This window comes from Megalobrama amblycephala, linkage group LG1 (genome assembly GCF_018812025.1).
Source record: "Megalobrama amblycephala isolate DHTTF-2021 linkage group LG1, ASM1881202v1, whole genome shotgun sequence".
In the NCBI taxonomy this organism is placed as follows: Eukaryota; Metazoa; Chordata; class Actinopteri; order Cypriniformes; family Xenocyprididae; genus Megalobrama; species Megalobrama amblycephala.
Genome location: NC_063044.1, coordinates 33,281,097 through 33,305,631, shown reverse-complemented (window position 1 = coordinate 33,305,631; position 24,535 = coordinate 33,281,097). Strand labels below are relative to the sequence as shown.

Sequence of the window (24,535 nt, the reverse complement as noted above, 5' to 3'; positions counted from 1 at the left end):
GGGCCAGCCATGGATGCCCAGGTGGGTTTTAAGTGGGATCTGTAAGGGTCTTATGTGGGTCTTAACTGGGCAATTCATGACAGACCCATTTGGGGCCCACCAGTCTGATGGGGTTTAAAGTGGGCTTGCACCCGGGATCCACATGGGGGCCAGCCATGGATGCCCAGGTGGGTTTTAAGTGGGATCTGTAAGGGTCTTATGTGGGTCTTAACTGGGCAATTCATGTCAGACCCATTTGGGGCCCACCAGTCTGATGGGGTTTAAAGTGGGCTTGCACCCGGGATCCACATGGGGGCCAGCCGTGGATGCCCAGGTGGGTTTTAAGTGGGATCTGTAAGGGTCTTATGTGGGTCTTAACTGGGCAATTCATGTCAGACCCATTTGGGGCCCACCAGTCTGATGGGGTTTAAAGTGGGCTTGCACCCGGGATCCACATGGGGGCCAGCCGTGGATGCCCAGGTGGGTTTTAAGTGGGATCTGTAAGGGTCTTATGTGGGTCTTAACTGGGCAATTCATGTCAGACCCATTTAGGGCCCACCAGTCTGAAGAGGTTTAAAGTGGGCTTGCACCCGGGATCCACATGGGGGCCAGCCGTGGATGCCCAGGTGGGTTTTAAGTGGGATCTGTAAGGGTCTTATGTGGGTCTTAACTGGGCAATTCATGTCAGACCCATTTGGGCCCACCAGTCTGATGGGGTTTAAAGTGGGCTTGCACCCGGAATCCACATGGGGGCCAGCCGTGGATGCCCAGGTGGGTTTTAAGTGGGATCTGTAAGGGTCTTATGTGGGTCTTAACTGGGCAATTCATGTCAGACCCATTTGGGCCCCACCTGCCTAAAGGGGTTTAAAGTGGGCTTGCACCAGGATTCAACCGTGAATGCCCATATGGGCTTAAAGTGGGCTCTGTAAGGATCTTATGTTGGTCCTAACTGGGCAATTCATGCAAGGTAAGCCCAACCATTCATTTAAGGAAACAATCTAAGAAAAATTAAAAATGAAGAATGAATGTAAGTACAAGATAAATACAAGACACTTGATGCTTTGAACTGCAAGAAATATATTAAATTGATCAACAAAAATTCTCTTTAAAAAACAATGTCACAACATACAGTAAACTAAAAAATATATTTTAAAAAAATCTCTGAAAAATTAAAAAAAACGTAAATAAATACCGGTACCTTACTGGTAAATAAAATAAAAAAAATATATTTTTTAAAAAATGTCAGAAAACAAAACATCTCTCCAAAAAAATACATCAAAAACAGTCATGGCGTTTGTGTTGTTGACGTTCTTTTTTGTCTTAGGGCTCTTGCAGCCCTCTCCCCGCCACGGTCACGTGCGCCTGTAAACCATTTCCCCAGTGCCATTTCCACATCCTTTCGGTTCACGTTTGCAGTTATTGCATTACTCTTCAGTGCACCTAAAAACAAGGGAGCATAAGTCAATTTAGCAAGGTTCTTTTTTGCTCCAACTTGCAACTCTTCAAATCATTCATTCAAGTAACACATTTCCACATGTGGTAAGCTAAAATGTTACCCCTAGGGTGACATTTACCATGGAGTTTTATGCCAACATATAACCCTTTTTCCATTACATGTTGAAATACATTGCATCTAGGCGATACTACTGCGATGTGGACCAAAAGTCATATCCCGATATATTTAGGCTGAATATGGCCCAGCCAGCAGAGCCATGTGGGGCCCAAATGGGTTTGACCTGGGCTATCTAACTGGGACCCAGCCAGTTTTGCACCCAGTTTCCATGTAGGCCCCACATGGATTTCCCCAGATGAAATGAACACTGCTTAGTGTGCACACTACAGGCTGTTTAATGTAACACTTAATCAGTGTTGGAGGTAATGAGATAATTAAGTGATTGAATAATGATTTTGTATTAGTGAAGAATACAGAATTCAATGGCAATCTGGCCAGGACTTTTAAGGCAAGTTTCCTCGAGCTCAAGATTGGAAAGACCAAGGAACTGTGTTGTGGTACCAGAGGAACACTTACCACGACACAAACACAGCTTTTCCAGCCAATCAGCATTTATGGCCAACCTGTAGAACAGGTCAAATCTTTTAGATAACTCGGAACAGAAATAGACGGATCCCTCTCTTTCTCCGAACACACAGAATATGTGTACAAGAAGGCCCAGCAGCGCCTCCACCCGAGAAAGCTCAGGACTTTTAATGTCAGCAAGGACATTTTAACCACAGTCTACACATCACTGATAGAATCCACTCTCACATTTAACATATTTTCTTGGAACAATGCACTCACCACTAAATACAAAACAAACCTCACACAAATAATAACACAGGCTGGCAAAATAATTGGCTCCCCCTAAACCCCCCTATCAGATATTTACACTCACTCAGTACTTAGGAAAGCCACCACCATCACACAAGACCCCACCCACCCTCTTCACCAATCCTTTCAGTTACTGCCATCAGGTCGCCGTTACAAGGTCCCACTAGCCTGTAAAAATGTTTATAAGAAGTCCTTCATTCCCACAGCCATCACTAAGTTGAATATTCTGAAACCAGCACCTTAACTCCGACCTGTGTTCATTGTTGTTGTTGTCTGGTTATTGTTGTTTGTTACTGTGTACCACTGTGTGGCTATTGTAGTGAGTGTATTTGTTTTCTCTTTTTTTCAAATCTATATATTGTTGAGCCTGACGAAGACAAATTTCTGTCACTTGTGACAGACAATAAAGTTTTTCTTATCTTATCTCTCCAAGACCATGAATGTTGTTTTAAAAAGTTAACATTTTTGATTTTGACTGCCTTAGTCTTAAACTAATCTTATCGAGAGTCTATGGAGGGGCTCTTACTTCCGTTACTAAATGCCATCGGAACGTCACAATGACGTAGGTCCAAAATGGGTCTATAGACCTACATTTTATTCGCCATTGATTTAGGTAGGACCTGCACACAGTATAGGCCTACACAATGCTGCTAAAGTGTTGACGGGCCCCCCTAGAAACAATTAAAGTATCACTGGACTAGTTCAGTTCACTTACACATTTTTGAATTTTTTAAACACAGTGTATTGGAGAAAAGTTGTAGTATACTTCAAAGATAAGACTAACTGTTAAAGTGTGGATTTTGCAGAGAAGAATCCTGATTCTGTGGAGAACAATTCTTGAAGTTGATTTTTCAGCCATTAAGGCAAATTAATGTAATAATTCAAGTCATAAATTTGGCATATTTTGACAAGACACGAAAATGGGCACTACACTCATGCCAGTAGAATGAAACCTACCAAATTGGGCGAGTGGTTAGAGAGTTGCATGTGGAACAGACCAGTGGTTATAAGGCTGAAATTGTCCTTAATGTTATGTTAAAATGTTGATAATCTCCATCTAAATTGTGTTTTGACAAACTACTGTATCATTTAACTTTGGATAAATAAAAGAAAGGCCAAAGACAAGTTTCATTGAGCAATTAAAAAACTGAATCTACCATAGAAAACTTCAAAAAGACGCAGATCTTTGAAGCACAGCTTGCCCATCCGTCCGGTCACGTTGTACTGCCGTTGCAGTTCTGGCACCATCAGGAACTTCATCATCCTCCTAGTGGCATCTTCAAGTGAGGAACCCCCTATGTCTGCAACCATGGCAACCTTAAGAGTATACAGTAATAGAGCACAGTACATTTAAAGTCACAGGATCAGAAAACACCATATTAAGTCAGTAAATATCATAAAATATTCTCTGTCCCCATTACATAGCCAAACACCCCGCTTTAAACCTGGCATCCTTATTTTTGGCATGTCAATAATAATAATAATAATAATAATAAAAAAAGTGTTAAACCAATTATGTGCTTGATAGCATAAAATACCAGTTCCCTAAAACCTACAAGACTGGCATTGTGAATATGGCCTATAGACCGTAGTCTATAGGCCATATTCACAATGCCAGTCTTCCCTTTTCAGCATAGAGCTTCACAGCCAAACTGCCTCAAGGGGGTGATCTACTACAGAATGACCATGATTATGTCCATGGGGAAATGAAGACATTTTCCATCAAGCATAATTTTGTGTAGAAGTCCACCCTCAATATTTTTGACTGGAAGTTATTTTGGCACTCTCCAGTAGGGCTGTGCCAAAAAGTCGATAAAGATCTTGATACGACACGTGACAATTCGATTAAGATTCTTAAACTCTGGATAATCGACCATGAATAGCCTATATGACAAACACGCGGAGCAAAAATAACAGGTGGAACCAACAATCTCATTACCTCAATCACTACGTAGTTTATATTAGAGATTTTTCAGGTTCAACAGCAGACAAAAGTGGGTTGCTGAGTGAAAATATCACCGTGGGTCCTCAATCCTGCGTTCGGAAAAATGCCTATTATAACACGGGAGTCAATGGGCAAATCAGCATTGTTTTCCCCAATATGGTGTAGGGATGGGCGATATTATCGTTTGCGATAAATACCGTTGAAAATTCTCCTCACGATAAAAATTTGTCTACTCACGATAATTACGATAAGTCTAGTTGTTGACGTAGTTTTGTGCGATTCACTGTTCGTGCGGAGTTAAAACAAGCATGACAGAAGGCAGACGTGAGGCTTGTTGCCAGGAGCTACCTCCACAATTTGGAACTGGTTTGGTTAGCTATAGAAAATCAGATGCGGAGCAAACTACCATAATCACAAATGTTCAATGAATGAGCCGTATGTCATTCACGCTGTCATCACCCGGGTGTTGATAGCGTGCGAGTGCAGGTGAGACCTGAACATCTCACGCTGCTATCTGTGTTTAAACTAAACTCATTTAAACCTTGCCACTTTAAACATTCAACTGTAAGACGCAAAAGAGAACTCGCGCGCACTGTGAGGAGATTTGTGTGTACTCATCCGAAGCGCGTACACGGAGAGCTGCGTCACAGCTGTATTTTGTAAACTATCTGAAGACATAGTTGGTTGGGTTACTTTTTGATACAGTTAGGGCTGTTACGGTCGGCATGACAACCGCGCCACCGCGGTCGTTTGATATATATATATATAAAAAAAATCAATCGGAGGTCACGTTAACCGATTTTTTTTAGCAATGACGGAAAAAATATGCAGGCCTTCCGTCATTTTGACAGATTACTGAGGCTGATGTAGCTTGTAACTGTAATTCCCACCTCTGTCCAGTAGGTGGCGAGTGCGCTCCAGTAGCAGAGCGCGAGTTCAGTGTCCAGAGGCAAGCACTCAGTTTAGGTTTATTTTATAATAATAAAGTTATCATACTTATACTTACATAATTCAGTTTCTAATCCAGTTCGTTTTGTTTTAAATGGTTTGTTTTGTTATTTTTCTTGCTGACTATCAAGTTTATGGTCAACAAATTCTGAGGTATAAGTTAACTTAATGTTAAGTGAAATTGTTTGTGACACTGACTGAACTGATGATTTCGGTAAGCTACTGTGTCTTTCAACATTTTCATGTATTTCATGTATGTAAAGAGGAAAGGATGATCAAGCTGTTCAAGATGAAAACTGAGAAGTGACAGTCTTTGTTCAACTTTCTTTTCATAATATAAATAAATGCATAGCCAAGGCCTATTAACTTATCCTGCAAGTTCATGAATAAAAATGAAAATGTGGACGAAATCAAAAGCTATTGAATGTCTTATCATTAAAATATAAAAATTAAAATGACGGGTAATAATTGATTATGACAGATTTTTTACTGTCCGTCAAAATTATATATAATTATCGTCATTGGTATCGTTATCGCAATAAATAGCTGAAATTATCGTGATAATTTTTTTAGGCCATAATCGCCCATCCCTAATATGGTGCATGTGGCGGGGCGGGAGAAAGGCTGTTGGGGCGTATCCAATTTTGCCGACTGTAGCTATACAAGTATAATGGTCTTAATAACTTGTCTATTTAGCTAAGGACTGTTTTGCTGAAGACAATTACCATCAGATTTGAAATTAAGATCAGTCAATGCAGCAGTGAACTGATGTTCAAGTATACTTAAGTCTCTTCCGTATTGGGACTACATGTAGGTGAAAAATGTTAAGTTGTAGCAGACATGGTTGATTTGAAGCAACCTGGCATGGGTCTTGAACTCTGCAAAGTTTAGTGATTCATTATGCATGGGAAGGATTTTGTCAGAAGAAAGAAAAGAAAACACAGGAAAACAATAGGATCTGGCCCCCAAAAACTTACCACTGCAGACATGAATTCAGGGTCTGAGAGCTTCTCGTTCATGGCGATAACGTCCTCAACGTTGGCCAGGGGGAAAACAGCACCATCCGGTATCGCCATGACTGGCATGGAATCTTTTTTGAGCAGTGTGTTTAGCATCTGGCCATGCAGCTTCAGTGTGTCCTTCACTTCTTCTAGCAATGTCACTAGTGTGATGAACATTGCTCCATCAATTTTTTGGGGGGCTAAACTTTGGCCACGCAGTAACTGGGCTGCTCTGTGGCCAGGAGACGGGGTGGGGCTGCTGCCAAGTAGGCTCATGCTGAGGCCACTTGTGGGGGACCCACAGGGGTTTCTCGGGGTCAGACTCTGTCTTGCTGGGCTGACCCTGGTTACCTATACAATTTGGAAGCAGAAACTTTGACTTTAAGGAACATTTCAATACCTCTAAACGAAACAAAAAAACTAATACAAATACTGAAATGGCACATCTACAAGCTCATAATGCATTGTAACATAAGGCGTTGTGAACTTGCTCACCCTCCCAGAAACGTTGGGGCTGCGGGAACCCTGGGACCTGCTCCGCCACCCGGAAACGTGAGGGCTGCTTAGTCCCCTCTGGGACACACGAGGGCTGCGGCTTCTTCTCTGGGACACACGAGGGCTGCGGCTTCTCTGGGACACACGAGGGCTGCGGCTTCCCCTATGAGACACATGAGGGCTGCTGTGTCCCCTCTGGGACACACGAGGGCTGCGGCCTCCCCTCTGGGACAGATGAGGGCTGCTGAGTCCTCTCTGGGACACACGAGGACTGCGGCTTCCCCTATGAGACACATGAGGGCTGCTGAGTCCTCTCTGGGACACATGAGGGCTGCGGCTTCTTCTCTGGGACACACGAGGGCTGCGGCTTCCCCTATGAGACACATGAGGGCTGCTGTGTCCCCTCTGGGACACACAAGGGCTGCGGCCTCCCCTCTGGGACAGATGAGGGCTGCTGAGTCCTCTCTGGGACACACGAGGGCTGCGGCCTCCCCTCTGGGACAGATGAGGGCTGCTGAGTCCTCTCTGGGACACACGAGGACTGCGGCTTCCCCTATGAGACACATGAGGGCTGCTGAGTCCTCTCTGGGACACACGAGGACTGCGGCGTCCCCTATGAGACAGATGAGGGCTGCTGAGTCCTCTCTGGGACACACGAGGACTGCGGCGTCCCCTATGAGACAGATGAGGGCTGCTGAGTCCCCTCTGGGACACACGAGGACTGCGGCTTCCTCTCTGGGACACACGAGGGCTGCGGCTTCCCCTACGAGACACATGAGGGCTGCTGAGTCCCCTCTGGGACACATGAGGGCTGCGGCTTGTCCTCTGCACAATATGAAAGCAGAAGTACAGCATTAACACCATTTCAATATCCTAAGAGGAAGAAATACCGGTAAAAGCAAATTAAAAAAACAACACTACCATTAAATAACTAGACCAACACATCATAGGTCAAAGGTCTTGTAGCGCAATGTCAGTGGTTAATGGTGATTTGCAGGGTTTGCGGCTAGATTGGCTTAATCGGATTGATGCTGACTTCTGTGCTGCAGAGAGCATTGTTCCGTCTAGGATACTTAGACTAGCCTACTTTTTTACATGTCACCAAAGGCTGTTGCAGCGCTTTAGAAGTTAAGGAGCTTTATGATTCTGCAGAAATATAGGCTACATTGTCAAAATACAAATTGCAGCAATTTAGCCATCATGCAGGTTGCTTGTAATTAAATCATACAAGTCTGCAGATTCACATTTCAATAACTATCGGCTTTCATTTGAAGATTAGGCTACTGAAATCGAGTAGCCTAATCTTCTAGCTCTTTTACCAGAGCTAAGGATCTTTATCATTGGGCGACAAAACGTAGCCTAGGCCAATGGTTCTTATCCTAGGGATTGCGACCCCCAAGGGGGTTGCAAGACGTTTCCGATGGGTCGAGAGATGCTCTCCATGTATATTGTTGAGAGAAGAGCAAGAGAAAATGAAGATATATAAGGTGTCTTAAAATATTAATGTCTTACAATACAGCCTACTGAATGAATGAAACAGCATTTCAGAATTTTCTGTCTGACACTATAAACAATCGAATGCAAGGCGGTATGCGGGCAATCACTCGAAAGTCAATGGATGGGTCAGTGCATCAATTAAATTAAAAATAAATTAAATCCTGACCATATAGCCTATCTACATTTCTCATTGAAGGAGGGACATTTTCACTTCTCCTTTTGTAGGCCAATATACCTATTGTAGGTCTTGTTTCACTTAATCACTTCACACACTTAATCACTAACCCTGTTTTTTGTCCGGGCTTCACCTGCACCACACATTTTCTTAGACATAAACGCCTCGGGAGGAGTAGGTGGCAAGACATCTCCCTCAATGTCCGTTTCCTCCTCACTGGAAGCCAGCAGGGGTTTTGGTGCTCTATATTCAGTTAAAAGCATACATTTAAACTTTTACAATAGAATACACTGAAAAAAGCAGTTAGAGGTGTTTGTTATGCCCCTTTTCCCCTGCACATTTTCGTAACGGCTCCGCAGGGCACGCTTTATTTGTGTTTTCACTGGGAGACCCGGGACCCGTTACGATTTTTCGCACCCGTTTCAGAGGTGGCTCTAACCGTGCTGAACCAACACAAAACGTGACGTAACAGGCTGCTGTCCACTGATTGGTTAGAGAAAATAAGCGCGACGAAACACACAAACAAGGAAGTGAGAGAGAGGCAGAGGAGTTGATGACAAGTCCAGATGAGCGGTGTAAAATTAATTCTAGAAGTGGAGAAGTACAGGGAGTTGTATGATCCCCAGCACATGTTCTACAAGGACAACAGCTGATCAGAAGCACTTGCCGACCGTCGTGGAGAAATACGTGTCTGGTATAAACAGGGGGGCAGCAGATCAAGCGTGATTTTAGCGAGCGCGCCATGTGAGTAAAACACAACAGAACACACAACACAACAGCCTCGCCTCTTCTAAATGTTCCTGGCTCTGTCTTTTGGCGTTTTCACTGACTACAAGCCATAGAGCAAACAACAGCAGCAGTAACGCCTGTAATGCCTCTATTGTTGTGTTTACTTTACTGACCACGGCGTGACAGTACATATGCCATCTAATAAAAACGACGTCACAGCAGTGTCGCCACGCCAACTACACCCACTTCCAGGTCATAACGACACTACCTTCTGTATGGAAACAAAAACCGTCCTGGTTGTCCAAAGCGTGTGGTGCTGTACCGTGCCATACCGTGCCGTACCGTGTTGCAGTGGAAAAGCGGCATAAGAGGCATACTGATCTAGTTTTGGACTCTAAAATATTGGCATCAATATTGCTTTTTATGATATATTCCCACTGAAAGGAGTTTTTTATACTGTATGTGGCTCAAGGAATTTTTCTAACAACTGCCATATTTGACGTAAATGAAAAATGGAAATTAAAGGGAAAGGAAAAGTTTTTTTGAACCTGGACCTTATTTCTAGCACGAAATAAGTTCATAAACTCAGCCGGAGAAGTTTGGAGTAACCTGATGTTGTTCACGAGAAATTTACATCCATCTCAGTGAGTGCTATTCCAGCAAAACAGTAGAGGTCAGGGCCAGTAACATTACAGTCTAAATTAAAGCTGCAAGCAGCGATGAAAGGGCCCTCGCACCCGGGCTAACCGCCACCCGTTGGCCTCAGGAAAACTGTGAACAGTGGGCAACATGCATGTAAGCGAGTGAATACAGGAGAATTATGCCAAAGTCATTTCGAAATGCCACACTTCCTGCGGCCAACAGGTGGCGCTTTGACCGTAACTGAATTTTGCCATGTTGATGTCTTCAGGCCAGGACTATTATCGAACATGTGAAGTTTGGAGCAGATCGGACATTGTATGTCTGAGTTACAACAACTTCCTGTTTCTTTCGTGGCGTTAATCGCATAAATTAGCACTCAGCCAAGTGTTGCATGATTTAACGTGTCTCTAGCATGTTTGGTACTTCGTGGCATAATGAAATGTGACTCTGGTAGTGAATTACATCGTGAAGCATGCCACTTCCTGTTGCCAGCAGGTGGCGCTATGACTAACTAAATATTGTCATATAGATGTCTTTAGGCCAGGACTCTTATCACACATGTGAAGTTTGGAGCAGATCAGACATAGTATACCTGAGTTACAGCAGCTTCCTCTTTCATGGCGAAACATCAGAATTTGTCAGTCCGCCACGGACACGCCCTTCACCGAAAACTCAAGATCTTTGATATTTATCATCGCTAAGGTATTAAGATTAGACTGATAACATTTGATGTTGATCTGGTTAAATCTCTATGAGGAGTTAATCACAGCGTAAAACATGTCATTTCCTGTTGCCTGCAGGTGGCGCTATGACTGTAACTGAATATTGTTATGAAGATGTCTTCAGGTCAGGACTCTAATAAAGCATGTGAAGTTTGGGGCAGATCGGACATTGTTTGTCTGAGTTACAACAACTTCCTGTTTCATGGCGAAAACATCAAACTTTGTCAGGCCGCCACGGACACGCCCTTCAGTGAAAACTCTAGATCTTCGCAATTTAACGTCACAAAGGCCTTTAGATTAGACTGACCAAAAATGACATTGATCTGATTAAATCTCTAGGAGGAGTTCGTTAAAGTACAACGTCTGGAAAATGCAAAAAACGGTGAATTAATTCAAAATATCTGACTTCCTGTTTGGTTTCGGATTTCGCTCCAAGAGAATTTTTTGTAGGTACTGGGCTGATAAATGTGTGTACCGAATTTCAAACCCCTAGTGTTATGTAGCGAGCGGGGCTGTACGTTAGATGGCGCTATCGAGCCATTTTGCCACGCCCAATTCCGAAACCCATAACAGACGTAAATTTTCACCACTTCTGACGCGTGTGCAAAGTTTCATGAGTTTTCGAGCACGTTTAGGCCCTCTAAAATGCGATTTACTTTGGAGAAGAAGAAGAAGAAGAAGAAGAANAAAAAACAGTACTTTTCCTTTAATGCCAGAAATTCTGCAACGTTAATTATATAACATTATATAACATTATATATTCTGTGTATTACATTACCTCCTTTTTCGCCTTGCAGGCAAATCATCACCATCTGTCTGTAAGTCAGACGTTGCCTCCGCTTTTTTACATTTTTTGCGAGCAGCCTCTAAAGTGTCTTAATAACAAAAGGAAAAAGGGTATTAGTATGCAATCTATACTGACCGTGATAAAAATAATCATTTTGATATTTGCACATAAATAATCTCAAATGCCTGGAGATTTATGATGACTGATGTTGGTTCAGAAAAAGACAATTGAATATAGAAATTACAATTTTACAGCCTAAATTTGAAAAGTACATTATTGGCACTTATAGAAATTGATGCCTTATTGACAGACAGAGTATTTGTCAAATTCAGAAAAGAACCTCTTACCTGCCCATCCAAGTACCCTGATGGAGTATTTCAGCCACGATTCCTCTGGCTTCTGTCGATCCTTCACAGCCTTGGTTACATTACGGCCTGATGGCCAGAAACACTCATTTTGTTCTTCGGTCATCCAACATGTTGGAATTATATCCACCACAGATTGGCCATCGTAGGTCTCGTCAATGAACTCGACAACACAGAACAGGGGCATGCTGCAAAGTTCATAATGGTTACTGATTGTGTAATTGGACAAATGCAACAGCTCCATCCTGCAATGGCAGAAGTATTAGTCTCTCAGTTAAATCTGTGACTGACACACCGTGCAGCTGGTGAGACAGCCGTGTCACTGTTCTAATCCCCACACACGTTGACTCAATAGGGTAGTTGTAAAAGCTGCCTTCTTTTTCATAAAACTGACAGACTGCGTACATACCCCCTGATACTAACTCAACAATGTTCCGCACCACAGCAACTTTGCCCTTAACATTAAAACAACTGCTGCCTTCACGACGAGAAATGATATTGCCCTCATGTCTGTACTTCATGTACTGCATGCGGACAGGAACATCAGGGAGAGTCGGACCTGAGAAATGTGGTTGTAGAGGCTTATTTGCCCTCTCTTTTCCACTTTTAAGGGAGAGTGAACGCTGCTTTTCACTGAGACGTCTTACGAGTTGTTGAACTGCGCCTTGGGGCCGTCTCACTAGCCGCTTCATAGTCCCCAGATGGTTTTCGAAAGGGAAACATGACACGTTGTCTAGGGCACCAAAGTTTCTGGCATCATCAGCAAGATGGATGAGTGAGTGAGTGTTATAGACTAGCTGCTCTGATCCATATATCTGCCCAAAATTTGTCACATAACATTTCAGTAGCTTGTCTGCATATTCACAGTGCTTAGAGCACAAGGCTGGACTGAGAAGTATCCTCATTGCAACTGAAAGTAGCATAAAGTTTTTGTACAGCCTTGTTGGTAGGTGTCCTTTCAGTACCACAGGACCTGTGTACAACAGAAACTGCCGATATTCAGTGGCCTTCCATTTTCTGTATTCTCGAAGTGACCTTGGCTTACGTGAAAAATTCCGTGGGAGATTTGCTCTGATTGATTCCAAGTGATCAGAAATCATGTTGATTGTGGAAGCAGAAAGACGACTACTTAAAGGTCCCTTGGTCCAAAGATGTACAATTCTTCTAACATGTCCTAAGCATACCAAATGCATATAGTCAAGGACAAAGCTTGAGACCATTGTAATGCCAAGCTCTTGTAGCGGTGAGACTATATCATTATGGTGATGTTCACTATCAAGCTGCTGATCAAAGGTCAAGTCTGTCCGAAGCGGTGCAGTCAATTCTGGAAACACAACTGTACCTAAATGAACCCCATACTCAGTACATCGCTCACAGGAGCTGTAGCCAGTGTGACCTTTGATGCATTTCAAGTAGGCACGAGCAGGTGCATCACAAATAAATGCATCTGGAAGAGCAACATTGTAATGTCTTTCATTGTATTCTAGACCATCACGCATTAATACCTTCAACTCCTCAATGAAATCCTTCAGGTATTCATGAACCGATTGAGGCTTTGTTGGGCCTGCAAACAGACCAATGACACTAACATTAGCTCTGGGAAGTTCCTTGATCTTAGCCAGAATAGGCCATAACTCCTGTTTAGAGCTGCCTGAGAGGGGTATACCATCAATGTTAATGCGCAGTGTTATAGTGTCTACTGAGGAATGTGCTTCCTTTGACAGCGCTGAAATGATTAAGTTAGACACTCCAATATGGCAGTAGCATCCAGTTCCGATGTCTTTGATTTCGTAGGTTGTTGAGGTTGACAAAAGAGTTCTTGGATCTTTTGGTAACTCTAAGCCACACTGCACTAATAAGTGCAACAACTCTGACAGGGCACTATGTGAAATATTGTGATTTACTGCCCAGTCTCCCAATTTCCTACAAGGGTCTGATTTGTTACCTATGCTTTCCGAATCAGTCTGATCATTTGTGGCTTCAAAACTGTGTTTGGAAACAACTTCAGAATGTGAGTCATAACTTTGAGACCCCAACTCTTCACTATGATGTCCACAGATCTGTCTGTCATTTGAATTGTTACTTCCATGAGACTCCAACTCTTCCTCTGATGCAATTAAATCCATATTTGTTGGCACAATGTCCTCGTCATTATGGCAGTCTTCCAAAAACTTCAAGTGCTCCTGTACTTTCATTTTAACACGTCTTCGTTTAGTCCAACGACTGTCATCATAATTCATTTTTCTTTTTGATCTGTAACAGACAAAGCTTTTGTACTATATGAAACCGACAGACATATTGAGGTGTTTAAGTTAAAGACCTGCTGAAATTAATTGTGGCTCAGAGATAATATATTCCAATATCCAAAGATCGTGACACATCCCTAATCTGTGATGGTCTGTTTAAAGGAGTCATATGTAAGATTGTGGCTAGAACTGATACTACAATCATGTTTAATTGAGCAATATCAGGGTTTCTCCTTGGCCAAAAAATGAGAGTGGCGGTAACCCCTCGCGGAGCACGCAGCATGGTGAGATCATAGCTATGACGGTGGGGGGGTGCTAGCGTAACTGTAAGATCCAGAAATAGCATGGGTCACGCAGAATAATAAAAAAAACAGCGCACCCGACAGACAGCGCTTGAAGTATTTATTTTTGGATTTCCTCATCGTGAGGCGGTGGCGGCAAGAAATAACGTGGTGGCGGCCGCCACCGAAATCTCTATGGAGGAAAAACCCTTCATGTAAGAAATTGATAAAAATGGGCAAAATGGGTTAAATAAAATATCCACCCAAATTCTGAATACTTTAGAGCCCTCCTCTCCCTGATTGGGAACTTTCATCAAATATCAAATGTAAACAATATCAGTTGTGGGCTGCACCTCTGCTTTTGAAATGAGAATATCCCAGTTAAACTACTGTGATATAAGTCATAAGCATTTTAAATTAACATAATTTGTCAATGTCTTGTAACATATCAGGAGCATTTAAAGGAAACTTTAGGGTCGATGTATGGAGACTTACGCCATATTTATGAACAACAGGGTACACCTCCTCCTGTCTGGTTGGCTCCTGTCTTCTGGCTGGCAAGACCTTAATGAAATTAGACAAAAATTGAGCAAATCAGTGTTCAACAGGAGCTTTCAATAAAAAGATAAGTAACCATTTAACATCAAATAACCAGCTTACATGACACTAAGTGTGTGTGTGCGCGTGTGTCTGTGTGCATGTGTATGCGTGCAGAGCACACAGGGACATTAGTGTGTGCAAGCGTCCACGATGAGCAAGGCTCACGTGTCACTCAGCAATATGCGTATTAGGGCTGCAACGATTCATCAATGTTTTCGACAAAAATCGATAATAGAAATAGTCGACAATGAATTCCATTGTGGACAATTGTCGCCAGACATGTTTTTCCAACGCATCTCACTACAATCTTGCACATGCACAATAGCATCTCTGCCGAGCGGTAGCATACAGTAATGGCGGTGTCCTGTACAGCAGCTAAAGTTTGGGAGCTTTTTAGCCTGGATACAGCGAATAATTTCAGACTGGTGAGAATTGTAAAGTTCTTTTGCAACAGACTGTGCAGTTGTCCACTGAATGTACTTCACAAAATTCACTTAATATTTGTTGTGTTCACTGTTTAACTGCTGCTATGTGCCTGCCCTTGGTTTACAGGAAACATGTTCACTTGATTTTAATTTATTTATTTTTTTATAAAACACATTAGCCTGTCCTTAAAAAATGGATATGTTTATTTGTTTATGGATTTATGTCTATACTGACCGAACACTGTGCCTCATTGGTTTTAGATTTACATTTGTATTTACTTTTTGTATGAATCGGCCTATCTCTCCCTCCTCTCGGCCATGTTTTACCTACATAAAAAGGGGGATGAGCCCCGGTCTCCCTGTGCATCTTGCTGGCTTCTATCGTTAGTTGTAGTGTTGCAGTTACAACTGCACTAATACAAAATGAAGGATAAATATTGACTAAGGTTGAATTTTGTTTGCTTGCATAACCCAAAGAGAAAATATAGCTGCAGATATCTTATTATTAAAATATAATAATTATTAAAACTCATAAAATATTCTGACAAAGGAGCTAAATAAATGATAATTGTATAATAATAATAATAATATAATTACCTACATTTTAAGTATATGAAAGTAAAACAAGCACAACCAATTTGATGGAGCTTAAATTAATATCAGCCTTATGACTCCAAGGAACATCTGAGTGGTTTGGCATCATGAGCATCAACTGTGATGTTCCTGGGATAAGGCTGATATTAAAGGGATAGTTCACCCAAAAATGAAAATTTGATGTTTATCTGCTTACCCCCAGGGCATCCAAGATGTGGGTGAATTTGTTTCTTCAGTCAAACGCAAATTATGATTTTTAACTGCAACCGCTGCCGTCTGTCAGTCAAATAATAGCAGTGGATAGGAACTTCAACTATAACAGTAAATAAAACACGACAGACAAATCCAAATTAAACCCTGCGGCTCGTGACGACACATTGATGTCCTAAGACACGAAACGATCGGTTTGTGCGAGAAACTGAACAGTATTTATATCATTTTTTACCTCTAATACACCACTATGTCCAACTGCGTTCAGCTTCCTGTTAGTGAGGTCAAAAAACGCGTTCTGATGACGGAAGTGATGTCTCGCCCATATACTTCAATGAGCGCGAGACATCACTTCCGTTGTCAGAGCGCGATCAGACCTCACTAACCGGAAGCTGAACGGAGTTGGACATAGTGGTGTATTAGAGGTAAAAAATGATATAAATACTGTTCGGTTTCTCGCACAAACCGATCGTTTCGTGTCTTAGGACATCAATGTGTCGTCACGAGCCGCAGGGTTTAATTTGGATTTGTCTATGGAAGTTTTATTTACTGTTATAGTAGAAGTTCCCATCCACTTCTATTATTTGACTGACAGACGTCAGCGGTTGCAGTTAAAAATCATCATTTGTGTTCGACTGAAGAAAAAAAGTCACCTACATCTTGGATGCCCTGGGGGTAAGCAGATAAACATCAAATTTTCATTTTTGGGTGAACTATCCCTTTAATTCAGCTCCATCAAATTGGCTGTGCTTGTTTTACTTTCATATACTTAAAATGTAGGTAATTATATTATTATTATACAATTATCATTTATTTAGCTCCTTTGTCAGAATATTTTACGAGTTTTAATAATTCTTATATTTTTATAATAAGATATCTGCAGCTATATTTGCTCTTTGGGTTTTGCAAGCAAACAAAATTCAACCTTAGTCAATATTTATCCTTCATTTTGTATTAGCTGCTAGTGCAGTTGTAACTGCAACACTACAACTAACGATAGAAGCCAGCAAGATGCACAGGGAGACCGACATTATGATGTTTACAAGCCCAAAACATTTGAGACTGTTTGCTTACACATTTAGTTTGATTTGATTTGTTCCAATTTATTCTTAGAGCAAAAGGTGGGGACAGTGCAATATGTTGAAGTATGTGTTATGCAATATGTGCAATATGTTTTTTATGTTTAAAGTCGGCATGAAATCAAAATTGACAATTCTTATTTTTTTATGGAATATTGTAGTATTTATTATCAATAATTTATCCGTGAACTTAATTATTTTTTTAAAATTAATGTGCCCTCATAATCTTTAATCAAAATCATTAACCTCCCATCCCCCTTCAAAACGACTCATCGTCTCTTTCTGTCACATGCTATGGCGCAAGGGTGGAGCTATCTGGAATTGCAGTGACGTATGGGATAAATGCTGTGCTTCACTTTATAGAGATTAATGCATTAAACACCGCTCATGCCAGTCATTGGGGTGTACAGTAAACATGAAACGGAACCTGCAACACGCTCAGTCAGTCAGGCTGCGTGTCCACTGGAGCAGAGCAAGCGACCAGAGCATTTTTAGATTCATTCCTATGGAAGTTGAGCGTCACACTAAACTTACGTGCGGCTCAACTTCCATAAGAATGAACCGAAAACACTCGCTCGCTCCGCGCCGACACGCACCGTCAGTCAGTCAGTCAGTCTCTCTCGCTGTTTAGTGCCGTTAACCGTCCTCGTCATCCTCAATAAAGCTCTTGCAGTAACGTGAGTGCTCGGAGTGAGTAATTCATATCTGCCTCCATTTTGTTAGCAACGCCCAACTTCCAATCAATTCCCGAAGAATGAAATCAAGTCCCACCCTCTCATTTCAGATGCCGTTTGACTTGGATAGACCAGTACAGAAGAAAAGACAAAGAAAAGAGGAAGGGTTCGGGACGGAACCAAACTCTGAATCTGATATTGACTCAGATGAATTTGAAGTGAAATAATGATGAATATATTTTATAATATCACCGTTATTGAATAAAAGTATATTGTGATATATTGATACTGAATTATTGTCCAGCCCTATAGCTAAACCAAACCCGCTGTTTTTCCTTTTGGTTAGATTCTACATCAGATTAAACAGCACAAACCAAAAACACAGACTACTGTACAATCTGCAGTGTTATTTTTATGGCAACATAATATTTCAACTTACCTTAATTTTATGGAAATTCGGCGTTGGTCGGAAGAAATATGCGCTTCACCTCCAAGTCACAGCCAGCTTGCTTTCCGATTCCGAATGGACTGTTAACGTTTTGAGCGCGAAACGGCATACAGGCCCCAGAGATGTCCGAACTGCCTGACCAAATAACAATTTAATACAGTAAAATTCGTAAATTAAAGGATATGTGAGAGAATTAACAAACGACTTAACTGCTTCGCTGGCTTCATTATGAATGAGCCTAATTAGGTGTTGTTGTGCATAACAGGCAGTGGTGGAGAGTACTGAAAATCTAGTCAAGTACAATTGACCTTTCGCCGGGAGTTTGATTGACAAGCGATCTAACCAATCAGAACGCCGAATCCGCCATATTGTCGGACAAAGCAGCCAGTAGTTAAAAGATTAACCTTGGTGGAGTTAAACTTGAAAAATTGTGTGTACTGACGTCTTTCCGCGTTTGAAACAACATTCATTCTCATGTTCATTCATGTTTATTTGATGCTATAAATGGACTAATAGGAAGAGATGATCAGTTCACGAGCGGTTGAGCTGAGGATCTACTGCAATCTGTCACGACCATGGTCACGACAAATTAAAGAGCAACAAAACGGTTTTTATTGTTTGAATTTCTTTAATAACTACACTGTTTGAAAGCTGGGACTTTGTTTAATATCATAAGTAACCTGCTCTGTCTTGTCTGTCGATGTCAGTATCCTCTTTGTTCCGCGATGTATTTTTCACTGCGTGTGGGGTGACAGCGCCACGGCTTGTCGGACAAAGCAACAGTAACTAAGGGGGGCGGGTCTTTGCGAAGGGTCAATTAAGTGCATTGCTAAAATATTACTCAATTACGAGTAAAAGTACCGGTGTTAGAGAAATACTGAAGTAAAAGTACAGTTTGTAAAAAAAAAATTAAAAAAAAAAAATTAAAAAGAACATATTCAGAGTATTAGTTACTTTTAACCACTGATGTCACCGTCACTTCTCCAGACTAGGGCTGGAAATTATGTTTTCCTTTACCAGAAGTTAACATGCCAACAATCTATTAATCAATTGATAAGATGCAAAACAAGTGTTTTTCCCTCATTTTTTTCTCATTTAAGATTTATTTCCTTAGGGATACTTCAGGATTTAGCATTAAGCTTTGTATTAGTAGAATACCACTAGTATTTTCGAATTACCATGCTTTCCCACTTCATATCAGCCCGAGATGAGAGATTTATGCATTTTTATTCTGTAAAAAAGCCTCCGATGAAGCAAAAATCGTCATTTTGCGTCATCAGAGGCTTTTTTGGCCAGAGGCTTAAAACTACAGCCAGTAATAGCAGGTAGTTCAGCATTTTTTCGCCACGCCCATAACATATGCGCGTTTGAGGTTACTCATGGACATAGATCAAAGATTTTATCAAAAGTGGGTGTCAGTTATATTTTTAAGCTTACAGTAATTAACATTATTTTGTTGTAGTCTGCACTACATCAGTGGTTCATCTCGCAAATTTATCGGTCTCTGCAGTCATCTCAACCAATACAGCAACAGGCTTTTGTGGTAACGTTAGCATAAACAGATAAATAGACTAACTCAGTTTTACAGAACAGTGGCTTTACTTTGATAACAGTCAACTTATATGTAATTGTCTATCTAACGTTACTTTGCTAAGTTTGCAGTTTCACTGCTACCTACAACCCTACATATAGGCTACTGCGTTATCAGAAATAGAGTCTAGTATCAGCGAGTCTTACCTCTAGGCGAATACGCTTAGGCCGTGTGTCCACCAGAGCGTTTTTAGCCAGCTGAAAACGCTAGGCGCTCTGCTTAAAACGTCCGTCTGTGAGCGCTTGAGAGCGTTTCTGCTGCGCAGCGTTTTTTTTTCCGTTGAGACCTTGAGACGCTTTGTGCTATGATACGGAATATCCATGGCACTGTTTACTTGTAAATGATTTTGCAGGAATTTGTTTCAGCCTTAGGCCGTGTGTCAATTTAGCACCATTTCGCTGTAAATGTATGAACTAACTCACGATTGTGACCGATAGGCGTGGTTTGGGCGTGGCCTCGCAAGGGCAGCGAAACAAGTGCATTCTGGGAGTTGTTGTCTTTCATCCACATTAGTCAAAAATACATTTTCTGCCTTTTCTCAGTCTAGAAATTAAAAAATAATTTCACATTTCTACTACATAAATGACCAATTTTAAATACACATTCTTCTTTCCAGGGGTGAAGTACCCCTTTAAGCAAATGTCTCCGGCAGACAAAAAACTAAATTACATGAGGAGCCACGACTATTGATTAAATATCCATTAATACATTTTAACTGGTTAAATTCTTCATTCAGAATCAATGAAAGATCAGTCATTAACGTCCTTTTTTTGTTTTGTTTTGTTTTCCGTCCTCATGACCCAGTTTTCATCAGCTTGTTTGCTATCAAATCACCTTACTGGCTACAAAAATGCAGATAAAAGGTTTGGATATGAATTAAAATTGTACTCAGTACTTAACTATGATTTTTAAAGTAACTTAGTAGATTACATGGATTAATGAATATTACAAGTAAAAGTACAGGCTTGAAAATCTACTCATAAAAGTACAAGTACCCCAAAAAACTACTTAATTACAGTAATCTGAGTATTTGTTATTAATGACTTCCACCTCTGATACCAGAAACCACTCCCCAAGCGGGTCTTGAATCTGGGTATCCGGCGTGGTAGATGGATGTGCAAACTGACCAAAAGCCAATTGGGTAGCAAAATGGGTCCTATGAGGCATCAGGGAGGGATTTACCCAACATTCTACAGGCAACTATATGTTATAAGCAACTTATGCTAAATATTCATACAATATAAATATTGTAAATATTCAAATGCCAGCAGTAGCAATGCTGTCTCCTTTACACTTATCCCCATAAATCTGTCCCAATCTGGGTCACTGCACCAATGAAAGTGTTTATGTGAATGCTCCATGCACTGTCGGAAGGCTTTCTGCAGCTTTATTCTTTTACTTAAATTGAAAGGGCCTCTGTCCTTACAGGCCTACTTCTTTAACTACCTCAGCCCCTCCCTTTACCGTCTTAAACCATAAACCATGTATATGTCAATGCATCCTGAAGATCTTCAGATAGCCTAATCAAACAGATCTACTGTACCTTTTACAGCCAACACATCAGTCATTGTTGGTGTATGAGCTACACCTTGATAGAAACACATGCTACTCCTTGGTCCAAGGACATCTAACAACACAGAAGTGGCAGACAGATTGATGATGAGGCCTCCTGCAAGTCTTTTTTTTTCTTTTTTCCTCTTGTCCTGTCCAGCATCGAAGCAAGCAGAATGATGCTCTGTCTGCCATGTTGTGACGAGCAGATTTTGCTTTGCCAAGAGGAGCTTGCATGATAAGGCTCCCCTTGATATACAAAGTTAAAGGTGCCCTTGATTCAAAAATTGAATTTACCTCGGCATAGTTAAATAACAAGAGTTCAGTACATGGAAATGACATACAGTGAGTCTCAAACTCCATTGTTTCCTCCTCCTTATATAAATCTCATTTGTTTAAACGACCTCCGAAGAACAGGCGAATCTCAACATAACACTGACTGTTACGTAACAGTCGGGGGCTCCGCCCCCAATATTTGCATATGCCAGCTCATATTCAAGCCATTAGAAAGGGCAGAACGTCTGGATGTGCACAGCAGAATCAACAGACTAGGTAAGCAAGCGATGACAATAGCAACAAAGGGCAGATGGAGCAATAATAACTGACATGATCCATGATAACATGATATTTTTAGTGATATTTGTAAATTGTCTTTCTAAATGTTTCGTTAGCATGTTGCTAATGTACTGTTAAATGTGGTTAAAGTTACCATCGTTTCTTACTGTATTCACAGAGACAAGAGCCGTCGCTATTTTCATTTATAAACACTTGCAGTCTGTATAATGCATAAACACAACTTCATTCTTTATAAATCTCTCCAACAGTGTAGCATTAGCCATTAGCCACGGAGCACAGCCTCAAACTCACTCACAATAAAACGTTAACATCCAAATAAATCATTTACTCACATAATTCGAAGCGTGCATACAGCATGCATGACGAACATCTTGTAAAGATTCATTTGAGGGTTGTATTGAGTGCCCCAGGGATGACGCGTTTTTGTAGTGTTTTGCGGTGTGAATTTTGCTCTTAACACCTTTTAACCTTATTATTTATTATTCTCAGGTTAGGTAAAGTAAGTCGAGTCTGGCCTAAATTATAAGCATTTTAAATTACTTACAATTTGGTCAGAAGACTCCTCTGTGGTACGTTCTCGTTCCAAGTCTTAAACCACTATAAATCAAGCTAAGGTAGGCAGCTTTTGTAATCAATTAAACTTATTTTAATTGGTTACTTTTCTTTTATAATAAACAAAAATGTAAAAGCAAATAAAACTTCATCAATAAAGTATAAAATACAGTAATCACTCTTGAGTCAAAGGTGTAGTCAGCTCTGGGCTTCCCATCTTCAGCTTGGGGTTTCTTGTCCTCAGCTCTGGGTTCTAGGCATCGGGGGTACTGACGTATCAGTATCCGAAGAGGCAATCAGCTCATCAGTCTTTTATACTCGTGTTGTTTATTGCAGACGTTTGGTTATCTTCTTGATTGACGTACGTTGTAACTTTCCCAAAGTTTCCAGACACTTCTCAAGGCCTCGCAGATGCAAGCTGTCTGGCTTTTGTGTCCTTGGACTCCAGTAAACTCAGCCAAGATGGCTGATGTCCTTATAAGGTTCTAGGAGTGGAACCACAGTTCTCTGTGTCCTTGAGCACACACACATAGAACCACACAAACTTCTGTGTGCTGCAGTCCAACTCTGCTCCTCCTTCTCGTAAACAGGCACACACACATATCCAACAATAACTGTACATCTCTGGCCATACAGTATAATACATTTCTTATAAACAAACCAATATAAATAACAATAATATTGTAAGCAGTCCCTAATATTTAATACATTGGCCAAATGTGTAGCAACAGACATTCAAACCCTTAACAAGGAGGCAGGGTAATTGCATTTTCTTGATATAATACAACAGTAGGCAAAACCCGGAAGCGAGTTAGTCTATGGGTTTTTTGAATGGGTTTTTGCTAAATCGCCTGAAATAAGGTCTGTGGTTAACAACGCTTCTAAATATTTTCATGTTTTGATCTATGACATAAAACACACCAGTTATAACCCACTTGTGATTTTTTAAACCTTTATTGTGTCTTAAAATCGGCGGTTGTTAACAAATTGCTAAAAGGGACTACTTCCTTTGGCGGGGACTTTAGACGTCATCATTAAAAACGGGACATTTGGACAGCATTCCTCATGAAAAAGTGGATAAGTATCATACACAGCGCAGATCATAATCAGCGAGCATGTTTTTAAATAACGTTGTTTTCTAAATAAAGTTTGAGGAAGCTTGGTGGTGATGACGTTGATCCGCGACCATGGTGTGCTGTAGTCCGTTTATAGCCTTTTGTTAGCCTTTTATATCTGACAACTTTATTTTGGCTTCAAAATGTATAAATGTTGTGTTAACTTGTAAAGATTATCTTGATAGACAAAACGTGTAAGTGTCATAATCCTTTGTTAAACACAAAGCTTATTTTCTGCGATTTTCCAAAAGTCTATGGGAAAAATGAATAGGCTTTCAGTCGAGGGAACCCGTGCGCCGCTAACTTCTGGGTTGGCCTACAAAAACGCGTCATCCCTGGGGCACTCTATTAGCTGTGTGAACTTTGTAAATGTGCTGTAATATAGTCGAGAGCTCGTGTGGCAGGGAAGATGAGATTGAAGGGGGCGGGGTCGAGTGAAAATCAGTGCATTGTTAATGATGCCCCAAAATAGGCAGTTAAAAAATTTAATTAAAAAAAACTATGGGGTATTTTGAGCTGAAACTTCACAGACACATTCAGGAGACACTTTAGACTTATATTACATCTTTTAAAAACATGTTCAAGGGGACCTTTAAGCTTATTTTATTTTATTTTATTTTTGATGCTTGTTTGTAGATGATAATTACATAATATTGCTGGACCTGAACCAATCACCCAAACCCATGGCCACTTGGCCAATAAATATGCCATGCAGGACCCATATATGTGTTCCCAGATCAAAGCCATGCCCATTCGGCCCAGAAATATGCCATGCAGGACTGGTTTATATGTACGCAGTTCAAACCCATGGCCACTTGGCCCATAAATGTGCCATTCAAGACCCATATATGTGTTCCCAGATCAAACCCATGCCCACTTTGCCCATAAATATGTCATGCAAGACCCATTAATGTGTTCCCAGTTCAAACCCATGCCAACTTGGCCCATAAATATATCATGCAAGACCCATATATGTTTT

The 24,535-nt window shown here is 41.1% G+C and overlaps 1 protein-coding gene across 1 annotated transcript; it reads right to left on the bottom strand.

Annotated features, from left to right (window-relative positions):
- Positions 1 to 1,183: 1,183 nt before the first annotated feature.
- On the bottom strand, positions 1,184 to 18,288 carry LOC125268115 (serine/arginine repetitive matrix protein 2-like). Its single transcript, XM_048190226.1, has 9 exons — positions 18,163 to 18,288; positions 14,637 to 14,705; positions 11,597 to 11,802; positions 11,241 to 11,337; positions 8,480 to 8,612; positions 6,698 to 7,522; positions 6,179 to 6,553; positions 3,466 to 3,625; positions 1,184 to 1,419 (listed from the first exon to the last, which is right to left on the bottom strand). The coding sequence occupies exons 2-9, from the start codon at positions 14,639 to 14,641 to the stop codon at positions 1,265 to 1,267; spliced, it is 1,956 nt and encodes a 651-aa protein (XP_048046183.1). The 5' UTR covers positions 14,642 to 14,705; positions 18,163 to 18,288; the 3' UTR covers positions 1,184 to 1,264.
- Between the last annotated feature and the right edge of the window lie 6,247 nt (positions 18,289 to 24,535).